The sequence below is a fragment of the Triturus cristatus genome, chromosome 7, assembly GCF_964204655.1.
Source record: "Triturus cristatus chromosome 7, aTriCri1.1, whole genome shotgun sequence".
NCBI lineage: Eukaryota > Metazoa > Chordata > Amphibia > Caudata > Salamandridae > Triturus > Triturus cristatus.
Window position 1 is genome coordinate 285,713,450 of NC_140590.1, and position 20,969 is coordinate 285,734,418.

The window sequence follows — 20,969 nt, forward strand, 5'->3', positions numbered from 1 at the left end:
GCCTAAAGGCAGAGGTGTGCCGAAGCCTTCAATTTTCTAGGGACGGTGGTTGAGGGAGGGCGGAATGGAATCATCTGTACTCACGTCCCCTTGTTCCAGCGGCACATCGTCGTCCTCGAGGGCAATCTGTAACTTTGTTTCAGAGTAAGACGCTGCTGAAGCCTGATCTTCGGCCGCTGAGACCTCCTCTTGTTCAGAGTCTTCACCGGAGAGATCCAGTGTGTCGACGATCTGCGGCATCTCTCGACGTCGAGTCAGACGATTACAGAGAGTGTTCTTAGATCTGAAGGATCGTCACGCATCGCAGTCCTGTTATTTGTGCTCTGGGGACAAGCACAAGTTACACACCTGATGCAAGTCCGTACGTGGGTACTTCGCATGGCACATAGGGCTGAATTTAAATGGAGTCCGTTCAATCGACAAGGAGCCGGACCAGCGTGGATAGTTCAGAAGGCCTCCCGTGAAATTCCAATAGAAATGGAGATTTCTTGATGGTCGAGTCAAACCGGGGAGAAAAGGAACCTCGTTTGAAATTAATACCGTTGAGGGTAGAGTGGATTGGGGAATCAAAGGACCGATTCCGAAACGGAGCGCCGCAATACACGCCCGAACCCGATGGCGGAAAAAAAAAAAAAATCTACCAATGGAGTCGATGCCCATGCACACTATCACCAAAAGGAGGAGTAACCTTACCTCGTGACTGGAAAGACTTCTTCGAAGAAAAACAACCTGCAAACATCCGGACCCAACACTAGATGACAGGAGTATGAAAAACATGTGATCTACAGCTCACATGCCTCGAACACATTGTTTTGGGCAATTGTTTTAATATGCCGCTTAGCATGAACTTTGGATCCCTTTATACCCTCTTCCCTCCACCCCAACGTCGGCAGACATGTAGTTGGCCACTGTCCTGGAAAAATACCCCATGTAGTCTAAATCCCCAGATGACAGACCACCAATTAGCAGAAGAGCTCACTGGTTGGGCTGCAGCTCTAGGAAAGGGAGAGGATCAAATAACTACAAGTCTCAACTAGAGCCATGTGCAGACTCAGCAAGAGGGTTGGATGCTTGCTCTAGAATACCAACTCTAGGTAGGCGATTAAAATTCAAACACGATCCTGCCTTATCCCTGTAACAGCTATTGCCATAGACTGTGATCCACAGAGATGCAGACCTTCCTGTCAAAACTTTTGGCAGCAGGAGGATCAGGAGAGAGATTCTGCTGTGCCTGCAAGGTCTGGCTAAACACCACCTGCAGCTTCCCAGATGATCACTCAAAGAGCTTACCCACCAGGGAGGCCAGCTTCTCAATGAGCTTGGAATCAGAATACCATGGATTCCCCTCTCCATCCTGCCACCTGCTGACACTGTGCCATCTCAGCAGAGACCTCTTGCTGTATCTCACCAGGCAGCCCCTCTCTTGTTCTATCATGTGTGCTTCCCTCTGTCCCATGTCGTCTCCCCAGTGACTGCCAAGTGGAAGGGGCTTTCTTTCTTCTACTTCAGTCTCCCACTTTCTGGAGGCTACACACTAAACAATTCCTTAATCTTTCTTCAGATCTTGCCTGACTGGCCATTCCAAATTCTCGTCCCCTATCCACCGTAGCTGTGACATCTCAAAATTTTGTCCACCAATTCTCTCCGCCCTTCCTTCCACTCCCGTTTCCCCCCACCAAATTCATATCTGGTCATCAATAGGCATTATATGCACTACTCAATTCTAATGAGACACATAGATGATAAAAGTTGTGATGTGCGATGTTCAGCTGTACTAAATGTAATCTGCTTCTAGGAAAGAATTAATGTGGATGGTTCTCTTTCAAATAGGTTGCTCAGGCAGCCACAGAGACAGCCATTGTGCAAAGTGATCTTTTTCACAGCAAGAAGTAGTGGGGCTAACGAAGCTGGGCACCCACAACATGAGCACAATTAAGTTGGAGATCTCCCTGAAACAGTAATTGGGGACAAGGATCAGGGCTGGCAAAGGACGGTCCTTTTCTTGAATAACAGAATTTGTAATTCCATCACTTACCCTTGCCATCCACTAAATTAGTGCTCTGGAGAACGAATCTGCATCTCCTTGTTAAGCAAAAGGGCTCATGGATTCTGTAAATGTAGCCCAAAATACCCCCCCCCCCCTTCACTTCAATAGCTGGGCCTCCATTCTACAGAAATTCAGGCAACACACTGCCACTGTCTGGGAGGGCAGGGTTTTCTATCCTAACACTTATCCTATACTATGCTAAACCAGGGGCATTCCAATGGATACCACTTTGCCTTGCTATTAATACTCAGGCAAACCTTAATGGTAAACATCAAAAGACAGTCAAGCCAGCATTTGCAGAATCTCCATTTTGCTGCTTGCATTTAATCTTTGCATTACTTACCCTCTATATTCTCTCATGTTACTTTGATCATGAGGTCATACGTTATTCAAGCACAACCTAAAGCTCTTAATATGTCCCTATATATGCCTCCAACCATTAATGTATGCTTAAAACCCCTGGGGTGTTCAGCTGTGTTTGCTAAAGCTTTGGCCTAGAAGGAGTCAGGCAGTGGACAGACTGTTTGCCTGGTTCTAGGGCTGATCAAAATGTAGCCAAAATAGCAAATGTTTCCTTCTACAGTTTTGAATCCTCAAAGTGCATGCTATCACAAAAGTTTACTTTAAGTTCCAAAAATTCTGTATGAAAATGTTGGCCATGCCTCCTCTCTCCTAGCACAACCTACTCTAAATCATGTTCACAGTTGTCTTATCTCTATTATGGTATTTCAGCAAATTACCAACACCTAATCTCTAGGATCAAAACCTGTAATTCTTTAAAAGTCATACCCTGCAACCTAGCAATACCCAATCTCTTCTAGCTGATCAAATACAACCAACCATCGGCAAGAACTTGCATACCCACACCAACCCCCCGCACAAACCATCATACCTAAATTCTACTAACTTAATCCACCACAAAAACACTGGAGCATATGCATGAATCGGTCTCTTTCAAAGCACGATTAAACCCAATAATTAATCACCAACCAATAACTACTGAACATATCATTAACCATGTGTTTCGGAGCAGTGTGCTCCATGGAGTAAATCGATTTGATGCCTTGTCAGCGGTAGAAAAAGCTATATAGATGCAATTACAGTTATAATGTTCTTTATCCCCATACCTAGCTCCCACTTATTGGGCAATTCCAAGTGGGGTGACTTTATGGGAGCATGAGTTGAGGGCCAGGAGTTAACATGGTCACTGTGTTGTGGGAACATGAAACCGGTATAAAAATAGGTTTGCGTCTTGGAAAAGAATATATAGTTATGTTCATATGTCAGTACTTTAATGGGCACACACAAATTACACCGTCCTTAGCACCACAGTTTTATTACACGTTTGAATTTCAGGTCCATTAAGGTCAAACAATATAAAGAGCTTCTGAACTGTATGGAAAATTTCATAGTTAAAAAACTAGTCTCCAGGGCTTTCTAGGCAGAGCCTCTGGTCCCAGCATGGCTTCTGTGTTGCACACCGGTATCCAGACCCCCAGTGGTCTGAATCCTGTGGTCCTCTACTGTGTCAGATCCTCAAGAACTCCATTCTGGGAGTGGTACCTCCAGCAGTTACAATGGACATGGCTCAGCTTAGGGTGTGCTTGTCGAAGAGGTATTCTGCCATGCCCGCCTGGCTGCTGGTGCCCAGCTTACGCAAGCTAGTGATGTGGTCGCCCAGGGTCTTCATGGTGTCCACGCTGTTGGTCAGGAATGGCGAGTCCAAGAAATCACACATCTGTAGAGATAAGAGCAGGTGGAGCGGGAAATGAGCGATGGACGGAAGGTTACATATGATCGCTGTGACTAGCTGCAAACCCACATTTCACCCACTACTGCCTTCAACACAGAGCTTCGCCTAGCTGTGCACATGCCTAACCGCTAAGAGTCTCAGCTTGCTGTACGTACATGCTTTCTAGCTCTGAATAGTTACTATTCAGTCACCAGCCCCATTCCTTCCAAGCCTTCTTACTGGGTAATGGAGTTTACCTATTAACTCCTAAATGTTCATTAGATGTACAAAAACACATATGCCCCTAAAAGCAGTAGAACCAATTTACAATTGGTCAATAAGCATTTCCATCAGAACTCCACTGATCACACACGTCTTGTTAACAACCCAAACTGATTTCCAACCTCCTCCTCCAGTCTTATTTTATTTTAAATAAATAGAAGTTGGGCCCAAAAATGTTTTCTATGGGGCAGCCATTGGGACATCTATTAATCCTGTTGGATGTGAGCACCCCTTGTTGCTGACTATTTGTACACGGATGGAGTCTCTTAGCTGTGGCCATACACTACTCAAACTAAATCACCCTGTGCACTGTATTGGGCCAAATGTGGCCAAGAACGCATGCAACAACTTTGGGGGCTTTTTAATTGGAAATGGCTGGTCAAAGCGTCAGCCTTGCACTGCACTCCAGCCAATTAAAACAAAGAAACTGTGTCCACGCTTTTCAGTTTATTCATTTGCCAGCAAAGGATATGGGACTGACTGGGTATGGGAAGCGTGGGTAGCCATAGAGTGGAAATAAACTTGAGGTGGTCCTCTGTATAGCAAGTGTTTTACATTGAACCTTCAGGTTACACACACCGACAGTGATACCTGCAGCAGACTCTCCAGCTAACACACTGCAACTGGAGCTTATAACCTGCAGCAGGAAGTTAACATAGCACATCCAAAACTACAACTATTTACTCTCTCACTCCTTATGCAACTAAGATCCTAATGCTAAGGAAGATTTAAAATGCTTCAATTTCAATCTACCCAACTGGTAAAACATAACGAAACTAAATTTTTCTGCAGGATCCGGGACCCCACCTGCGGGCAAGCCAGCGATTGCTTGAAGAACATACAGTCATCTTCAGAGGAGGGAGGTCAGGGTACCCTGGACATTCCCACAGGTGGTGAAAAGAGCGATCAGAGTACTTTAATATTCTCCATCCTGTCTCTCACCATTGTCAGAGCTCTTGGTGAAGGGCATGAAAGGCAGACAGAACACTGCCATCCAGGAAGCGTAACTATGTGGTGGAGTGATTGTTAGTATAATACCAATAGGTGCTACGTGCCAGAGCGGAGCACTGGTAAACACAGGCACAAATTAAGCACTGCCCCCATCTCAGATTAATAATTAGCTGAAAACTGCCATACCAAGCATAGCCTTGCCTGAATGCACATGCTCAGCAGTTCTTCAGGGTTTAAATGTGTGTACCACCAGGCCTGCTTTATGCTAAACAGCTACCATACATTTTAACCCGCTTTGCTATAAGGATTATCTGAACCCAAGGCAAAATTACAATTAGCCTTTTTATTATAATCTGCAGTCCTTTTGGGGCAGGTCCATAAGGCAGCTGCGTACACTGGCCGTGATGGGTTTGGTGGCTTAGTGGACTAATAGTCCACCGTGGGGGCCTGCGTTCGTACTCATGGTCACAGTTCAAATCCTGAGGGGTCCACTAAGCCTTTCCTTCTGAGGTCAATAAAATGAGTACCAATGAGTTGGGTAACTATTCTTTTATTCAGCACCAAGGTACACTTGGGTGAACGTGCGCTTTACAAATAGACATGTTGTGTTGTTTACAAAAGTCTGCTCTGTATCTGGACATGCCTGGGCCCATATTAGGGTGACCAGGCGCCACAAATTTGCCGGGACAGTCCCAGGTTCTCTTTTTAACCAGCTCTTCCAGCAAATTGCTCTTATGTACCGCTTTTTAGGTCTCGGCCGGCCCAGCGCATGCGCTGGTCTGGCGAGACTTATTGAGAGGGCTCCAAAAAGTGCTACCAGGCCAGCCTAGAGCTACAGTGCATGTGCGCGGGCGCGCGTGCCGCACTTTACCGCGATTACTTTCACTTTTGCGGCCGCACAGCCGCTTTGCATAGCCAATAGGTCTCGCTTTTGGGACCTTATAAGTATTTAGTTATGCAACTATTGCATGGCTAAACACTTATAAGGTCCCAAAGGCGAGACCTATTGGCTATGCCAATGCTTGTTAGAGGATGTTGACTGAAAACCGTGGGAGCAACGTTTGAGTGTCCTAAAGCAGGACTAATGAGGAGCGGTTATCAGAAAGCAATTTAATTAATAGGTATCATACTGGGTTTAAAAATTACACTTAATCTGTTCACTTAATGCCCCGCTCTCTGTTTCTCTTATGTTGATGAGTGCTGTCATTTAAGTCATGCTGTGCCCCTCGGCTTATGTAAAATTATAGCCCTTCCATTTTTGCAAAAGGTCCCAGTTTGTTTTTTTAAATCTAGTCAGCCTAGTCACATACTGCTCCAGGCATGGATATAATCAGGGCCACTGGAATTATGAGATTGTGCATCACCTGCGATTTTTGCGTAATTTATACATTTGCCACATAATCTATCATCTGCTGCATAACCGGCAGATTTTAATGAAAAAAACATTTGCTTCTAGCTTAAACGGTTCAAAAGTTACTTAAAATGTAGCGACTGGTTTAACCGCCCAGTGGAAGACCCTTTGCAAAAGTTTACTGGTCACCTTTCTGTAGCTTATTGCTATGTGTGGGTATTAAACTGGTACTAATGAATTGCAAATAATGCCCAGGTAGTCTTAACAAGTTTTTTAAAAAAGTAATAGTATGCCAAAATATGCCACATAATTTGCCTTTTCTTTCCGCATAATTTACAGAACCCTGCCACATAATTTGGCTTTCTCCTGCCGCATAATTCCAATGGCCATGGATATAATAAAGTGTCTTAGACGGAGCCAGTCATCTCAAAACTGGAAGTATCACCGCAGGTTACAAATAAGGAAAAGCAGTGTACTCACATGGGGGTCATTCTTATCCCCAGCCAGTCTATGCAGGTCCAGCACTGCCTGGTTCACCGTCTTCTCCAGTTGCAGAGCCACCTCCATGGCCTCCAGACCGCTGCCCCACTCATCCTGGGCCGGCTTCTGTGAGGGAGACAGAAAGAAGAAAGCTAGGACAGCAGGCCTGGAACATACTTCCTCAGCTCCTAAAGACAGATGTCAAACCACTTCTTGGAGACCACAGAGCAGATCCATCATCCTGTAAGGTAGGAGAGGCTCACACATGCATCTTAAGAGGTTCACGCTCATAAAATACAAACAGTGTGCATACACAAGACCAACTGTGCAAACACAGGAGATGGCAGCACCCGCATGTCAACACAAAAGCTCTGGTAGACACAAGCACATCATAATGTGAGGCCTCTTAGGTGCATACATACACAAACCACCAGACCTGGAAGAGGGCACGCGTCAGCACGCGCAGTTTAGTAGACAGAAAATACCCAATGTGCGTTTGTGTCTAACGGGAACACATCAGATGTTAAGAGCACCGGGAAAAGCTAAACACAAAGAAAAAGTACGGTATGGAAAAGTGGTTAGTTTTCACCTCCTCCCATATTCCTATTTACATGCTGGTTTAGAGCGCCTTTGCTGCATTGGATCACATGCCTCATTAGGGTCAATGAAGATAAACATGGCTTAAAACCGCCTTGTGAATTGCATTTATGTTGAGGTGCTAGTACATCCCCCACTACAGTCAAAATGTTCTGGCCCATCATAGGTAGATCAACACAACTTATCTGAGCTGCGCTTACGTTCAGTGAGTGTACAGGGTGGTGCTAGGGACATGCTCTCATTAAATGGACAAAATTGCTTGACTACACTCCCCTTAAAATATCACTCCGTGTTACACGTATGGCAATCAAATCTCAATCATAAACAATGAACACACAAATGTCACACTCCGAGAATCAGAAAAATTAGCAGCTAGGCCATGCTAATATTACGTGTCAGGACATTATGCAGTTTGTGAGAAAATGTCACTCACAGTCGTTGAATGTCACTCATAACACTGAAATTATGAAAATGTCACATGAGCAATCTGAAACCTTGCCAGCTATGCTGGTTATTTTAGTGAACAGAGGCCACCCCCCCCCCCCCCTCCCCCTCTGAAAAGTGTTTCAGCTCCAGTGCAGTTCACCATCTGCCACTTTTATGGGCAGATCAGTATCTTGGCCACAGTCCAATATAAACATAGTGAAGAGCATGGTCAGCGTAGTGACATTTACAAACAATTTATGTTAGAAAGGAATGTATTTTGGTAATCACAGTATTTTGAAAGCAGGTCTACTATGGTCGTTAAAGCTAGGTGGGTTGCAAAAATTTGTTGTTATTAAAACTGGGCCATGGTTCAAAAACGTTTGGGAAGAACTGGCATAGGTTGCAAGACCTCTATCCAAGAAATTGCAAGCAAGAGAACGCCATGGATAGGATATTAACTACCATCTTGTAATTAAATCAGTTTAGTTTATCTCGGAAATGTGAAAGCCAAGACCTGATTCACAAACCCAGGGCACACAGGATATGTGCAAGCAAAGAGGTAGCTTTCCTATGTGACTCTTGAGCCTGTATGAAGACACTCGGCTCTTACAAGAGGAAATGTGTATGATTTGGGTGTGCAAAGTGGTAGCTCTGTTCTCTAATGTCAGACATTATGACATTTATGTAAAATCACAACTAATGCCAAGTCCTCGGATCCTTTCTATGTCCGTATCACTTTCAACAAATGTATAAAGAGAAATTGGGATCATTAAATCCGTGGCACAGAGTGGGAGGCTAAAGTGAAACCCCAACTTGCAATGTCCAAGATTTGTGAATGGCTTTGTGACTTGCACAAACACTCTGTATGTGATGGACAGCCAGAATAAGGAATATGCTACTTACCAGTATGCATCTGTTCTTGGCATGTAGAGCTGCAGATCTACACACTATGCATAGATCGCCATCTGGTGTTGGGCCCGGATGTTTGCAGATTGTTTTTCCTCTTGGAAAGTCTTTGGAAGTCACAAGGTCGGTGACTCCTCCTTTGGATCGTATTGCGCATGGGCTTCAGCTCCATCCTCCGATTGTTTTTCGCCAGCAGGAAAAGATGGAGTGTAGTAGTAACAGTGAAGATGCCCATGTGTGTGCTATCTAAATAAGATAAACTGGAACAGGTTAAGGTAGCCGGGGAGGCGGGTGGGCGTGTGTAGATCTGCAGCTCTACATGCCAAGAACAGATGCATACTGGTAAGTAGCATATTCCGTTCGAGGCATACGAGCTGCAGATTACACACTTGTGCATAGATTATATAGCAGTACCCACTGTTAGCGGCGACCACCCGTATCTGTTGCAGTGATTTGAAATAATGTTTTGAGTACAGCCTGGCCCACACTAGCTTGTTGCTTAGTTTGCACATCTACACAATAGTGTTTGGTGAAAGTGTGTGGTGTTGACCATGTAGCTGCTTTGCAGATATCATCTAATGGGATGTTCCCTAAGAATGCCATGGAAGCCCCTATGTTTCGTGTAGAATGGGCTTTCGGGGGAATGGATAGCGTTCGCTTTGCTTTATGGTACCAGATTTGAATGCATTTTACAATCCACCTAGCTATCCCCGATTTTGAGATGAGGTTACCTTTGTGTGGTGGAGAGAAAGAAACAAACAGTTGTTTGGTCTTACGGAAAGATTGTGTTCTCTGAATGTAGTAGAGTAAGACTCGTTTCACATCCAGTGTGTGAAGAGCCCTTTCTGCAACGGTCTGTGGTTGCGAGAAAAATACTGGTAGTTCTACTGTTTGGTTTAGGTGAAAGGGAGAAATGACTTTAGGGAGGAATTTTGGGTTGGTACGGAGAACAACTTTGTTATGGTGCATTTGGAGAAAGGGTTCTTGGATGGTAAGTGCTTGTATCTCACTGACCCTTCTAAGGGAAGTGATGGCTACAAGAAAAGCGGTTTTCCGTGTTAGGAACTGTAGTTCGCATTTATGGAGAGGTTCGAAGGGAGGCCCCATTAGCCTTGTAAGAACGATATTTAAGTTCCATACAGGTGAGGGTGGCACTCTGGGGGGAATTATTCTTTTAAGGCCTTCCATGAAGGCTTTAATGGCAGGTACTCTGAAGAATGAGAGATGTTGCCCGTTTTGTAGGTAAGCTGCAATAGCTGCGAGGTGTAGTCTACTGGACGTATAGGCTAGATTGCACCTTTGTAGGTGGAGTAAGTAGCCTATTATGTGTTGAATGGACACGTCCAGTGGATTGATGGTGTTATGGCAATAAACAACAAAACGTTTCCACTTGGCGGCGTAGCACGCTCTAGTGGTAGGTCTTCTAGCTTCTCTGATGACGTTCATACAGTCAGGGGGAAGATTTAGGTACCCGAATTCTAAGATTTCGGGAGCCAGATTGCAAGATTGAGCTGCGCTGGGTCCGGGTGTTTGATCTCTCCATGGTTCTGGGTTAAGAGGTGTGGAGAGAGGTGTAGTTTTTGGTGTGGCACTACAGATAGTTCCAGCAGTGTGGTATAGCATGGTTGTCTGGCCCACATTGGAGCTACTAAGATTAGTGTGAGGGAGTGTTGTTGTAGTTTGCGCACCACTAGTGGAATGAGTGGGAGAGGCGGAAAAGCGTACGCAAATTTGCCTGACCAGTTCATCCATATCGCATTTCCTTTGGACAATGGGTGTGGGTATCTGGCCGCGAAGCTTGGGCATTTGGCGTTTGTGGGTGGCGAAGAGGTCTATCTGTGGATGCCCCCACATTTGAAAGTATGGGTGAAGAACTTGCGGGTGAAGCTCCCACTCGTGGATCTGCTGCGTCTGTCTGCTGAGCAGATCTGCCACTGTGTTTTGGACTCCTGGGACATGCTGAGCTAGGAGAAAGATTTTCTGGGGGTATCGCCCATCTCCATATGCTCTGTGCTAGGTGAGAGAGCTGTGGAGAGTGTGTGCCGCCTTGTTTTTGGATATAATACATGGCTGTCATGTTGTCTGTTCGGATCAGGACTGCCTTGCCTGAAATTTGAGTTTGGAAAGATTTTAGGGCTAAGAAGATTGCTAGTAACTCCAGATGGTTGATATGGAGTAACTTTTGTTGAGGTGTCCACTTGCCCTGTGTGGTGAGATGTAACAGATGAGCTCCCCAGCCAGAGAGCGATGCGTCTGTTGTCAGTACTATTTGAGGAACCGGGTCCAGGAACGGTCGACCTTTGGAAAGGTTTGTGGTGTTCCACCACTGCAGAGAGCGATGGGTGCGACCGTCTACCCACACCAGATCTGTTAATTGACCCTGGGCCTGGTTCCATTGGCGCACTAAGCACTCGGAGAGGACGCATCTGGAGTCTTGCGTGAGGCACTATGAAAATGCAAGAGGCCATCATCCCTATTAGTTGCATAAACACTCGAGCTGGAAGGGAGTGTTGTAGTGCGAATTTTGCGCGTAGAGCTTGAATGCTTGCAATCCTGGCCGGATTGGGGTTGGCTAGTGCTCTTGAGGTGTCTATGGTGGCACCGAGGTATTGTTTTATTTGGGATGGTTGGAGATGGGACTTCTGGTGGTTTACTGTGAAGCCCAGCTGGTGGAGTAATTGAATAGTGGTAGATGTGTGTTGAACACACTGATTGTACGACCCGGCTTTTATTAGCTAGTCATCTAAGTATGGGAAGACGTGGATGTGTTGTCTTCGTAAATGTGCTGCTACCACTGCTAGGCACTTGGTGAATACCCTTGGCGCTGTTGTAACTCCGAACGGGAGCACCTTGAATTGGAAGTGTTGTCCGTCCACTAAAATCTGGAGGTACTTGCGATGAGCTTTGTGCACCGGAATGTGAAAATACGCGTCTTTTAGATCTAGGGTGGTCAAAAAGTCGTTTTGGGAGAGGAGCGGAAGTACCTGCTGAAGCGTTACCATATGAAAATGGTCGGAGTGTATGTATGTGTTTGGGGGCCGGAGATCTAGGATGGGCCGCAGAGTCTCGTCCCTTTTTGGTATGAGAAAATATAGGGATGTTTTGTTGGTTGGTAGGAACGGGTTCTATTGCCTGTTTTTGTAGGAGGGAGACTACCTCCTGCTTTAGGAGTATTAAATGTTCTTGTGACATTGGGCGCTGCCTGGGTGGAAAGTTGGGGGGGGGGGGGGGGTAGATATTAGTTCTATGCAGTAGCCTGATTGAATTATTTGTGTCACCCATTTGTCTGAGGTGATGGTCGCCCAGACGGAAAGGAAATGTTGGAGTCTGCCCCCGACCGGAGTGGAATGGTCTGGGGGGAGTGGGGGGAAGTCACTGGGTAGGCGTTGTGGCAGAGCGGGCGTTGTTTGTTTTGACTCGGCCTTTATTATTGTTACCCCTATAGCCGCCTCTTTGATAACCCCTCGTGAAGGTGGACTGAGTGGGGGATTTGTACGAGGTGGACGCGGTATCTGAGGAGTAGCCTCTAGATGTACTGCGAAAGGAAGAGCGGCGAAAGGAGTGTCTAGGAGGGTGTGACTGTAAGGCTCCCATGGACTTCGCCGTATCTGTATCTTTCTAGGGCCTCATCTACCTTTGGGCCAAATAGATGTTCCTGGTCAAAGGGATGGTTAAGGATGGAGGCTTGTACCTCCGGTTTAAACCCCGATATTCTCAGCCAAGCATGGCGACGGGAGGACGCTTGTATTGATGGCCCTGGAAGCTGTGTCTGCTGCATCTAAGGCACAGCGTATAGAGGTGTTTGTGACAGTCTTACTCTCTTGAAGTAGTTCGTTGGCCCTAGCTTTATATTTCTCAGGGAGGTGGTGCATTATGCTCTCTAACTCGTCATAATGTGCCCGGTCATATCTGGCCAATAGGGCTTGAGTATTGGCGTTATGCCACATATTGGCTGCTTGTGGCGCAGTACGTTTCCCTGATGCATCCAGTAGCTTTGACTCTTTGTCAGGTGGTGGTGCTTCGCCTGACGCCTGGGAATTTGCCCTTTTACGTGCAGTGGATACAACTAGAGAGTCTAGTGGCGCTGGCCCTCTGATGTAGGAGGGATCTGTAGGGGCAGCTTTGTATTTTTTCCTCGATGCGCTGGTTATGACCCTAGCTCTAACTGGGTCCTTAAAAACCTCTGGCGCATGCTTTACCACTCCTTTAAGCATAGGTAATATGGAGGTAGACCTATGTGTGGTGTCGAACGCGTCGAGGAGGAAATCTTCCTCCACGGGGTCGGTATGCAAGTCTACCCCGTGATAGTGTGCCGCCCTTTGTAGTAGGTGGTGGAACCCCAATGAGTCCTCTGGTGGAGATGGCCTGGAGGGTTAAAGGTCATCTTGTGGGACGTTGGGGATATCAGGTATATTGTAGTCGTCCCATTAGTCTGGGGATCCTGTAAGAGTGGGGTCCCCTGCGGGTAGGTCCTGGGGAACATCCCCTATGTCATCATATGGGTCCCCGTGATCATTATCTTGTGGAGAAGGGGTGGGAGAACGATGAGGTTGGGGGTGGAGAAGGCGGGGTTGGGGGGGGTGGAGGTGGGGAAGGTATTCTGAACGGGGAGGTAGCAGAGCCCTTCCTTTTTGGAGGCGGAGGTGGAGCAGGCTTCTCCAAATGTCTCTTTTTGGAAGAAAGTGTCAAATGTCCAGTTTTTGGATCCTTGGTGAGTGTTTTCTGCAAGGGATCCGGTGTAAATAAGTCCGGTGAGGCTGGTCTGTCCGTCGGCGCCGAAGGAATCGGGGCCGTTGGCTTTTTAGGCTTTTCCGGGCCGGTTCTTTGTTTGGAACCTGGTTTGGGAACCTCCGGACGCTTGGTCGGCACCGAGATGGATTTCGGCCTCGAAGTGTCGGTGCCGGTGGCCTTGTGTGCTTTGGTCGGCACCGAAGGTGTTGTCGGTGCCGAAGAGCTGGGTTTCGACTCAGAGTGCTTCGGTGCGGAGCTCGGTGTCAATATGGGGATCGGCTTCTTTTTCGGCACCGAAGTGCATTTATCGGTGCCGGGAGTAGGCTGGCTCGAGCCCGAGCCGCCGGAAGGCCTGCTTGGCTTCTTCACCGGGCCCGAAGGTGGGGTGTTGGAAGCAGTGTCCTTGGTCTTGCCTAGGCCCGGAGGCAAAGGCGTGACCGGAGCCTTTTTCGGTGCCGGCAGGGGTGTGGGGGGGGGGAATCAGTACTCCCGACCCTCTGCGCTGGGGTGATGTCCTCCACATCTGAGTCGTCGGCCTCGGAAGCGCTGATGAGGCCCTCTTCGGTGTACTGCTCTGGAGCGTCGATGCCTTCTCAAAAGATGTCGTCCGGAATAGTCGTCGAGGAGTGCGCCATAGTTCTTCTGGCTCTTCGGTCCCGAATAGTCTTTTTGGACCGGAAGGACTTACACGCCGGACAGTCTCGAGTCTCGTGTTCAGGGGAGAGGCAGAGATTGCATACCTCGTGGAGATCGGTGTGGGGGAATTTGGACCCACATCGAGGGCACTTTTTAAATGGAGTCCTTTCCATTAGCCAGGACCGAAGCTTGGAGAGGCCTGAAGGCCGCCGTCGACGACAGGAACTGAAGGTCCGTGCCGATGAGAAGGCGTGTCGAGTGGGGGAGATCGCGATCGAAACAATACCGCGGTTTAAGGTGAGGATTGCGCGTCGACCGTCGAACTGGAAGCTGTTCGGAACCAGAGCGCGAAGATCACATCCGAGCCCGATGGCGGAAAAAAACAATCTGAGGATGGAGCCGCAGCCCATGCGTAATACGATCCAAAGGAGGAGTCACCGACCTCGTGACTGCCAAAGACTTTCCAAGAGGAATAACAAACTGCAAACATCCGGGCAGCGCCTGCCTCAGCCTCTCTCCAGAGGCGCAGCTTGCCCGGTGCTTCAGCAGGACGGGCAGATGCTGTACTCCTAGTCAGTCCGAATCCTAATTTACTTTTGTAGTGTGCACTGCAGCCTCAGCCTCCCGATGGTCTACACCACATGGCAGTGAAAACAGCTGAGGGGGGTGGCAAAGTGGTGACCGGGCCCTGCGCCCCGTCCCAGGTGTGAGCTCTGTGACAAGGCCAGGGCTGCAGCAGTGCAGTAGGCAAATTATAACTGCTGAAACACATATGGCCAAAGCCATGTGCTGCTCCCTTGCTAATATCATTTACGTGTTTCACTGCGCTACACTTACATGCTTGACCTCCTGCTGCTCACGTTTCATTGTGTGTCTTGCATGTTTCAATCCGTGTGGTGTGCCATTCATGTTTGACTGCCTACCATTCAGAAGTTTCAATGCATGGCATTCACGTTTCAATACATGGGGCATTTGCGTTCCAGTTCATACATTTCGTAGGTTCAGTTGAATGGCAATCACCTATTTCATTTATTCTGTCATTCACGCTCCCCCGTATGTCAACCATGTATCTGGTGCATGTCAGAAACATGAATCAAGTGGATGTCAGGTTCACGGTTCAGTGCAGCAAATCTTGAAAGTCAAATCCGCCTGCATGTCTGAAGTATGTCTATTACTGAGCTTATTTATTTATTTTTAAAGTTGCATGACATGTTTACCTTACAGTGCATTGCATCTAAACGTTTTGGTTTTCATAGCTCTGTCACAATGTCAAAACACGAGATTATTATATACATTTCTGAAGCACTGAATTGGCATGGCGTCAGCCTGGTATGAGAATGAGAAGGACTCAATGGACTAACGCTTTGTCCTCGAGGCGTCTGTGAATGACTATCCTAGTTTATTGGAAGTCGGAGGCAGCGGTCATCCGCGCTGGGGCCGCTCACATTCTGTTTGTTTGGTTAGTCAGTAGAGTCCCAGTGGAGAGCCTGGATAGACTGGGCCCAAATGAATACAGCATCATACAGTCAGTGCAGGCTGGCTAAGGCAGGATCTGTTTATTGGTTACTTATTAAACAGTATGATCAGGTTACAAGGGCACTAGGTGAGCGGCCTTTCATTTCTGGTGCTTTGCAGCAGTTTTAAGATCTTGATAGAGTTTCTCGTTGCTCAAATGGTTGTATTTTCTGATATTTATATATTTTCCTCATCTTCATTGCTTGATTTTTGCTCGCGACAAAGTGCCACTCAGTCTTTGAATGTCACTCATAATTACACTAAAATTATGAAAATGTCACACATAAGCAATCTGAAACATTGGCAGCTGTGGGCTTATAAGCAACCCCCATATTAAATTCAAACTAAAAAGGGAATGTCTTCAAGCAGATTGCGTTTTACTGGATTTATCCCTTCCCTTCCTTTGTCGCTGCAGTTACTTGCTGACAGACACATAAAACAGGTCAACCACAGGTGGCATTTAAACATTTTCACGTGCTAGCAGTCTTTTACACTACAAAAAAGTGTTTGATCGCTACTACAATGCAATTGAAGTACATCGCAGAATCATACCCATGCAGCGTTTTATGAACACTCACGGACCTAAACTGGTGTGCAAGCTTCAGTACACCATGTTCGGCCTGCAGCCTCTACCCAACAGTTGTACAGCTCCGGATAGGAGGGGGGGTGGGGTCTGGGAGGCTGGCTGACCCACCCCAACCTGTGACTAGCAATGAAAGGGTGGGGTGTAACAGCGCCAGGGTCCGATTGATGCTTAGCCCCTGGTGCAACAGGGCTTCAGACTGAAGTACCCGCGACTATTTATGTCCTTTTAGGTAGGGAGTGGTCCGTAGGGTTGCACAATATGGCTTAGTAGGCTGGTGACCTTATTGGCATCAGGCCTTTGAAATCATCAGCCTTGTAAATGTTTACATGAAACCTGGCTGCACATGCAAATTTGTGGATTATAGTCTGTAGAAAGATAGGAACTGCTCTCAGCTAGCTATGACCATCAGTATGAGCACATCCCCTTCTTTATCAACAAAAGAGCTATTTGGAGGAGGAATTAAGGTGGGGCGAGGCCCTGACACAAGGAGCCACAGCTGTTCAATTACACAACTATGTGCCTTGATAGGTCTGGCTGGCTCTGTCGGGATATTTCCGGTTCTCTGAAATCTCTTAAATTGGGGAAGGGCCATTCTGCGCAGGTGCTCTGCGTTAATGCCCTGATTACTTACCGGTAATCTTCATTACTCCGAGTATAGTCTTCCTCGACACATGACTAACAAAGTGAGCTTCAGCTCCCACACCAGAACCCTCCAAAGCAAAAAAAAAAGTCAGCCTGCCATGCCTCCCATCCCTTCCCAATATGGCCGACCCATTACACCCCTGACCTCTATAAGAGGCGGGCCAGCCCAACCCTTCAGCCTGAAACTATCAAGCACAAACATGAAGCCGATAGCCAGACAGGGAGGATGGGATGGGAACTCATGTGGTGAGAAAGACTATACTTGGAGACTATACTTGGAGTAATGAAGATTACCGGTAAGTAATCGGGCCATTACCTCCTCGTTAGTCTTCCTCACAAAGTGAGCACATACCAAAGCCAAGCGGCTTCATGGAAACTCACAAGAAACTAACGGACCGGAAAGGGACGCCCAAGGAGGAGGGCAAACCCATCGGGCTAGATGAGTGGAAGGACCACCCAATAGAGGCAACCACGAGCAGGAAGAACCAGCCCGGGACAGAAAGACACTGTAAGGGCCGAAAACCCAGACGTCCCGAGACACGAAGAGTCGCCAAAAAATCCGCCTGAACCAAAAGCCGAAGGAGGACAGAGAAGGTACGGAACCTGACCGTACGGTGCCAAAAGCAACAGCTAACAGGCCCCCGAACAGCAAGCAGGGCCAATTACACCAAGACCGATGCAACCCGGCAACGTCCCACAAGAAGAAACCGAAGTCAGCACCCAGGCGGGCAACAACTAGACCCGGCCCAGCTGAACAAAAGACCCGACAGGACCAGGAGCGCACCTGGAGGTGCACAATTTGAAATGTTACCACCCCAGGATACGGCGAGAGCATTGGCAGGTTTTGAACACCTGTCCTGCGAAAACCTTTGCCACCAAAGGCACAAGACTCGCCACTGAGCAATAGCTCCCTGGTACACACCCAAGACGAGAAGGACAGAAGAGCTGGGCGAACGAGCCAAGTCAACACTCCCAGGGAGCCACCCGAGCCAGGAGGCCCAGGACCCCAAAACCAGGGACAAAGAGGAATGGGACTCAAAGTCCACACCGGAAGAGCAGGGCCCCGCCTGGGAGAGGAGAACCGGGAGTTCACGGGAAAGCAAGAAACAGGGGCAGGACAAAAACCCACGCCCACAGAGGCAAAACACGGACCACTGAGCAACCGCCCGCAAGTCCACCCACAGCAGCAGCAGCAGACGCCACTGGCGAAGCCCTCAGGTGAGCACCACCAACAGGACAAATGCCCTGGCCAGGCCAAACAAGCCCGGAACCCATGGAATAAAAGGGACCCCAGGAAAGCGCAAAGCCGGTAGCCCAGATGAAAAGTCTGAACAGGCAACACCAGGGGGCACAAACCAGAACAAAAGTGAGCCAGGCAAGGAAAGCACCAACGTGACAAAAAAAAGGCAACAGTGGGGAACCCTGCAAACCCCCTGGGGCACGAAGCAGGGGAGAAAACGCCCTGGAGAGCAACAAGAACGCCCCGCAGGGCCGGGGCAAAACTGGGGCAAAGCCCAGACCAGCCAAGGAACGGGTGACAGAAGGCCGAGCACCGGACCAGACATGGGCCCCACAGGAGAACCAGCCCACAGCACCAGGCAGTCCCAGGCAGACACCAACCAAAATCGGGAACTTGAGCCCCTGCCCCAGCCCCAGAGTCCAGAAAAAGACGACCGCAGGACCCACCTGCCGACAGGGAGGGATGGGAACCGAGCGCCCGGCCCGCAACCCAGAAGAAGGGGAAAGAAGCGGGCACCACCAACTACTAACCCAGACAGGACCAACTCCGCCGGGCACAACAAACGGTCGAAAGGAAACCGAGGTACCAGGAGACCACCGTGACAACCAAAGGCACCCACAAGGAAACATAGGATGACAGAGGCCGTATACCAACCCTAGTCCAGTGTGAGCCTGCCCCAAGGAGGCACAGGACCTGGCAGCCCAGCGGAGCCACAGGCAGAAGCTGAAAGCCCAACCACGGGCCCCCGACAGGACCCGAAACCAGCGGGGCAGAGGACAAACCAAGGGGAAGCGCCCGGAACCAGAGCAGCATGCCTCCACCCTGAAACAGGCCGAGACCACGAGAGGAAGGGGGACAGGATCCAGCCAAACACAGCAAGCACTGGCCAACGACCAACCGCAAGAAAGGTGAGAGCCGAAACCCCGACCCGACCCAGCAAACGCCCTCAAAGGCAGCAGCCCACTCAAAGATCAACCGACCCTGGGCACGAACAGGCGAGTCTCAGAACCAAAAACAGGGGACAGCAGGGCAGCAAGGCAGGAGAAAGGGTCCATGATCCCAAAACAGAGGCCACCCAGGACGCGAGGAGAGGCAAAAGATGGACCCACAACAGCGCCCCCAAAAGCACTGCAGAAACCAAAACCACCATTTGACACCATGAAAGCACACGTGGGAAACGAGAGCAGCCAGGTCAGGGAGAGCCCGTGCTAACGGAGGCACAAGACCAGAGAGCCAACAGGAACGGGACGAGAAGCCAAGCTCAAGAAGAGCCTGAAAAAACAGTCAACTGGGCCACACAAGCATGCGGGGCAGAAGACAGGAGCAAGGAACTGCGCACCCTAGTTTACAGCATTTGAACTCATAACCTTCTCAGTGAGAGTCAGAGACCTTAATTACTAGGCCACAATGACTCATCCGACGGAACACCAAACACCCCGCCACCCGGAACTCCTAGGGCGCCGGGAACCCATGGGGAGAACCACAGGGACCCACTGGCATGCACCCTGGATGGAGGAACAGGCTCCGGTTGCTGCACGCACTGTCGGGAGTGATGGTCAGCCACTGGGGGGCAACAGTGCAGCAGAGGGGCAGTCAACAGGAGAGAGGCCCAAGTGGAAAACAAGAGCCAAGAACAGGCCCCACCAAAACATCCCGAGACACCGGGAAGGCAAACTAAGGGGGTGGGGGCGCGGATGCAGACCCAGCGCCACCACTGAGACTAGAAGGAAAGACCCTAAGGAGCCTAAACACTACCGTATGTGAAACGGTTTATGAAAAAGCACTCAGCTGCTCCAGGTGAGGCACAAACTCACAACCACAGCATGGCGCAGTGCAAGTACTGCTGTACAAGTACCGTGCGCTAGGGCAATACATGAACATATACCCAAGGGAAACAAAGAGGGCAATGGCAGGAACCGAACCCATGCGCCAGAACTGACCGGAGAAAATAGTGGCACCTCAAGTCAACCACAACACGACAATATAAAGACAACACACATAAGTACACTATGTCACAGCAAACAGTGACATTGAAAGACCAGGGATTGAACACCTAATCTTCAGAGGAAGAATCTAAGACCTTACCGAAGGCGGTACATACGTCCCCATAAGAAATAGAAGCCACGCCGTTCATTCAGGTCCAAGACAGGAGTGGAAAAAAAAACACCGCTCACAGATCACAGACAGACCTTGGAACCGCAGGAGCGAGAGGGAGTGTTCACCGACAGCGGGACCGGCTGCACCAGAGAGGGAGAAACAGCCACGCCCCTCAGAGGCAGAGACAGAAAACGCGATGGCAAGCGGCACCCCGTCCCCTAGAAGACCCGGCCAGGAATTCCAGCAGGAGAGCGCCAGACATGAGCGCCATGGGAGATGCAAGCCGCGCCGGGGAATGCACCCGCCCAAGCTGGTAAGACACGAGTACAAAGAGAGAAGCCCCGCCGCCGACCGCCAGGCCATCGGAACTGAGAACGTAGGCGAGGCCCCAGCAGGACACGCACAGAAGGAAAAGACTGTGTCTCGTCCGGACTCCAACACACGTGCGAGGCAAATGGATGATCGTGAATATAATCTGTGCAAGAAGTGAAAACACCCACATGACACGCAGGAGCTAAGTGAGTCGTCAGTCATCATCGCCACACAGAATTCAGATAAACATTGACAACTGAACTAAAACCGCATCAGAGACACAGAATGCACCGGCGAAGGGCACTGTACACCAGCCCAGGTGCAGGCTAAGTATGAGCAATGACGCGCAGTGCAAACTGCCGCGAAAATGGCGGATGCAATGCAAACACAGCAATGGGGGCACGTCCACGGCTCGTAGAACGTCCTGCCGGGCCCCCA

At 48.9% G+C, this 20,969-nt stretch overlaps 1 protein-coding gene across 2 annotated transcripts in view; it reads right to left on the minus strand.

The window, feature by feature from the left end:
- Positions 1-3,367: 3,367 nt before the first annotated feature.
- The window catches only part of LOC146809444 (ferritin, lower subunit-like), a 31,859-nt gene continuing 14,257 nt past the window's right edge, over positions 3,368-20,969 (minus strand). For both annotated transcript variants that reach the window (XM_085616294.1, XM_085616295.1), the window contains exons 3-4: positions 6,844-6,969; positions 3,368-3,785 (exon numbers count right to left, since the gene is read on the minus strand). In XM_085616294.1, coding sequence (XP_085472420.1) covers positions 3,636-3,785; positions 6,844-6,969 — 276 coding nt within the window. In that variant the 3' untranslated portion in view covers positions 3,368-3,635. The remainder of the gene's footprint in view (positions 3,786-6,843; positions 6,970-20,969) is intronic.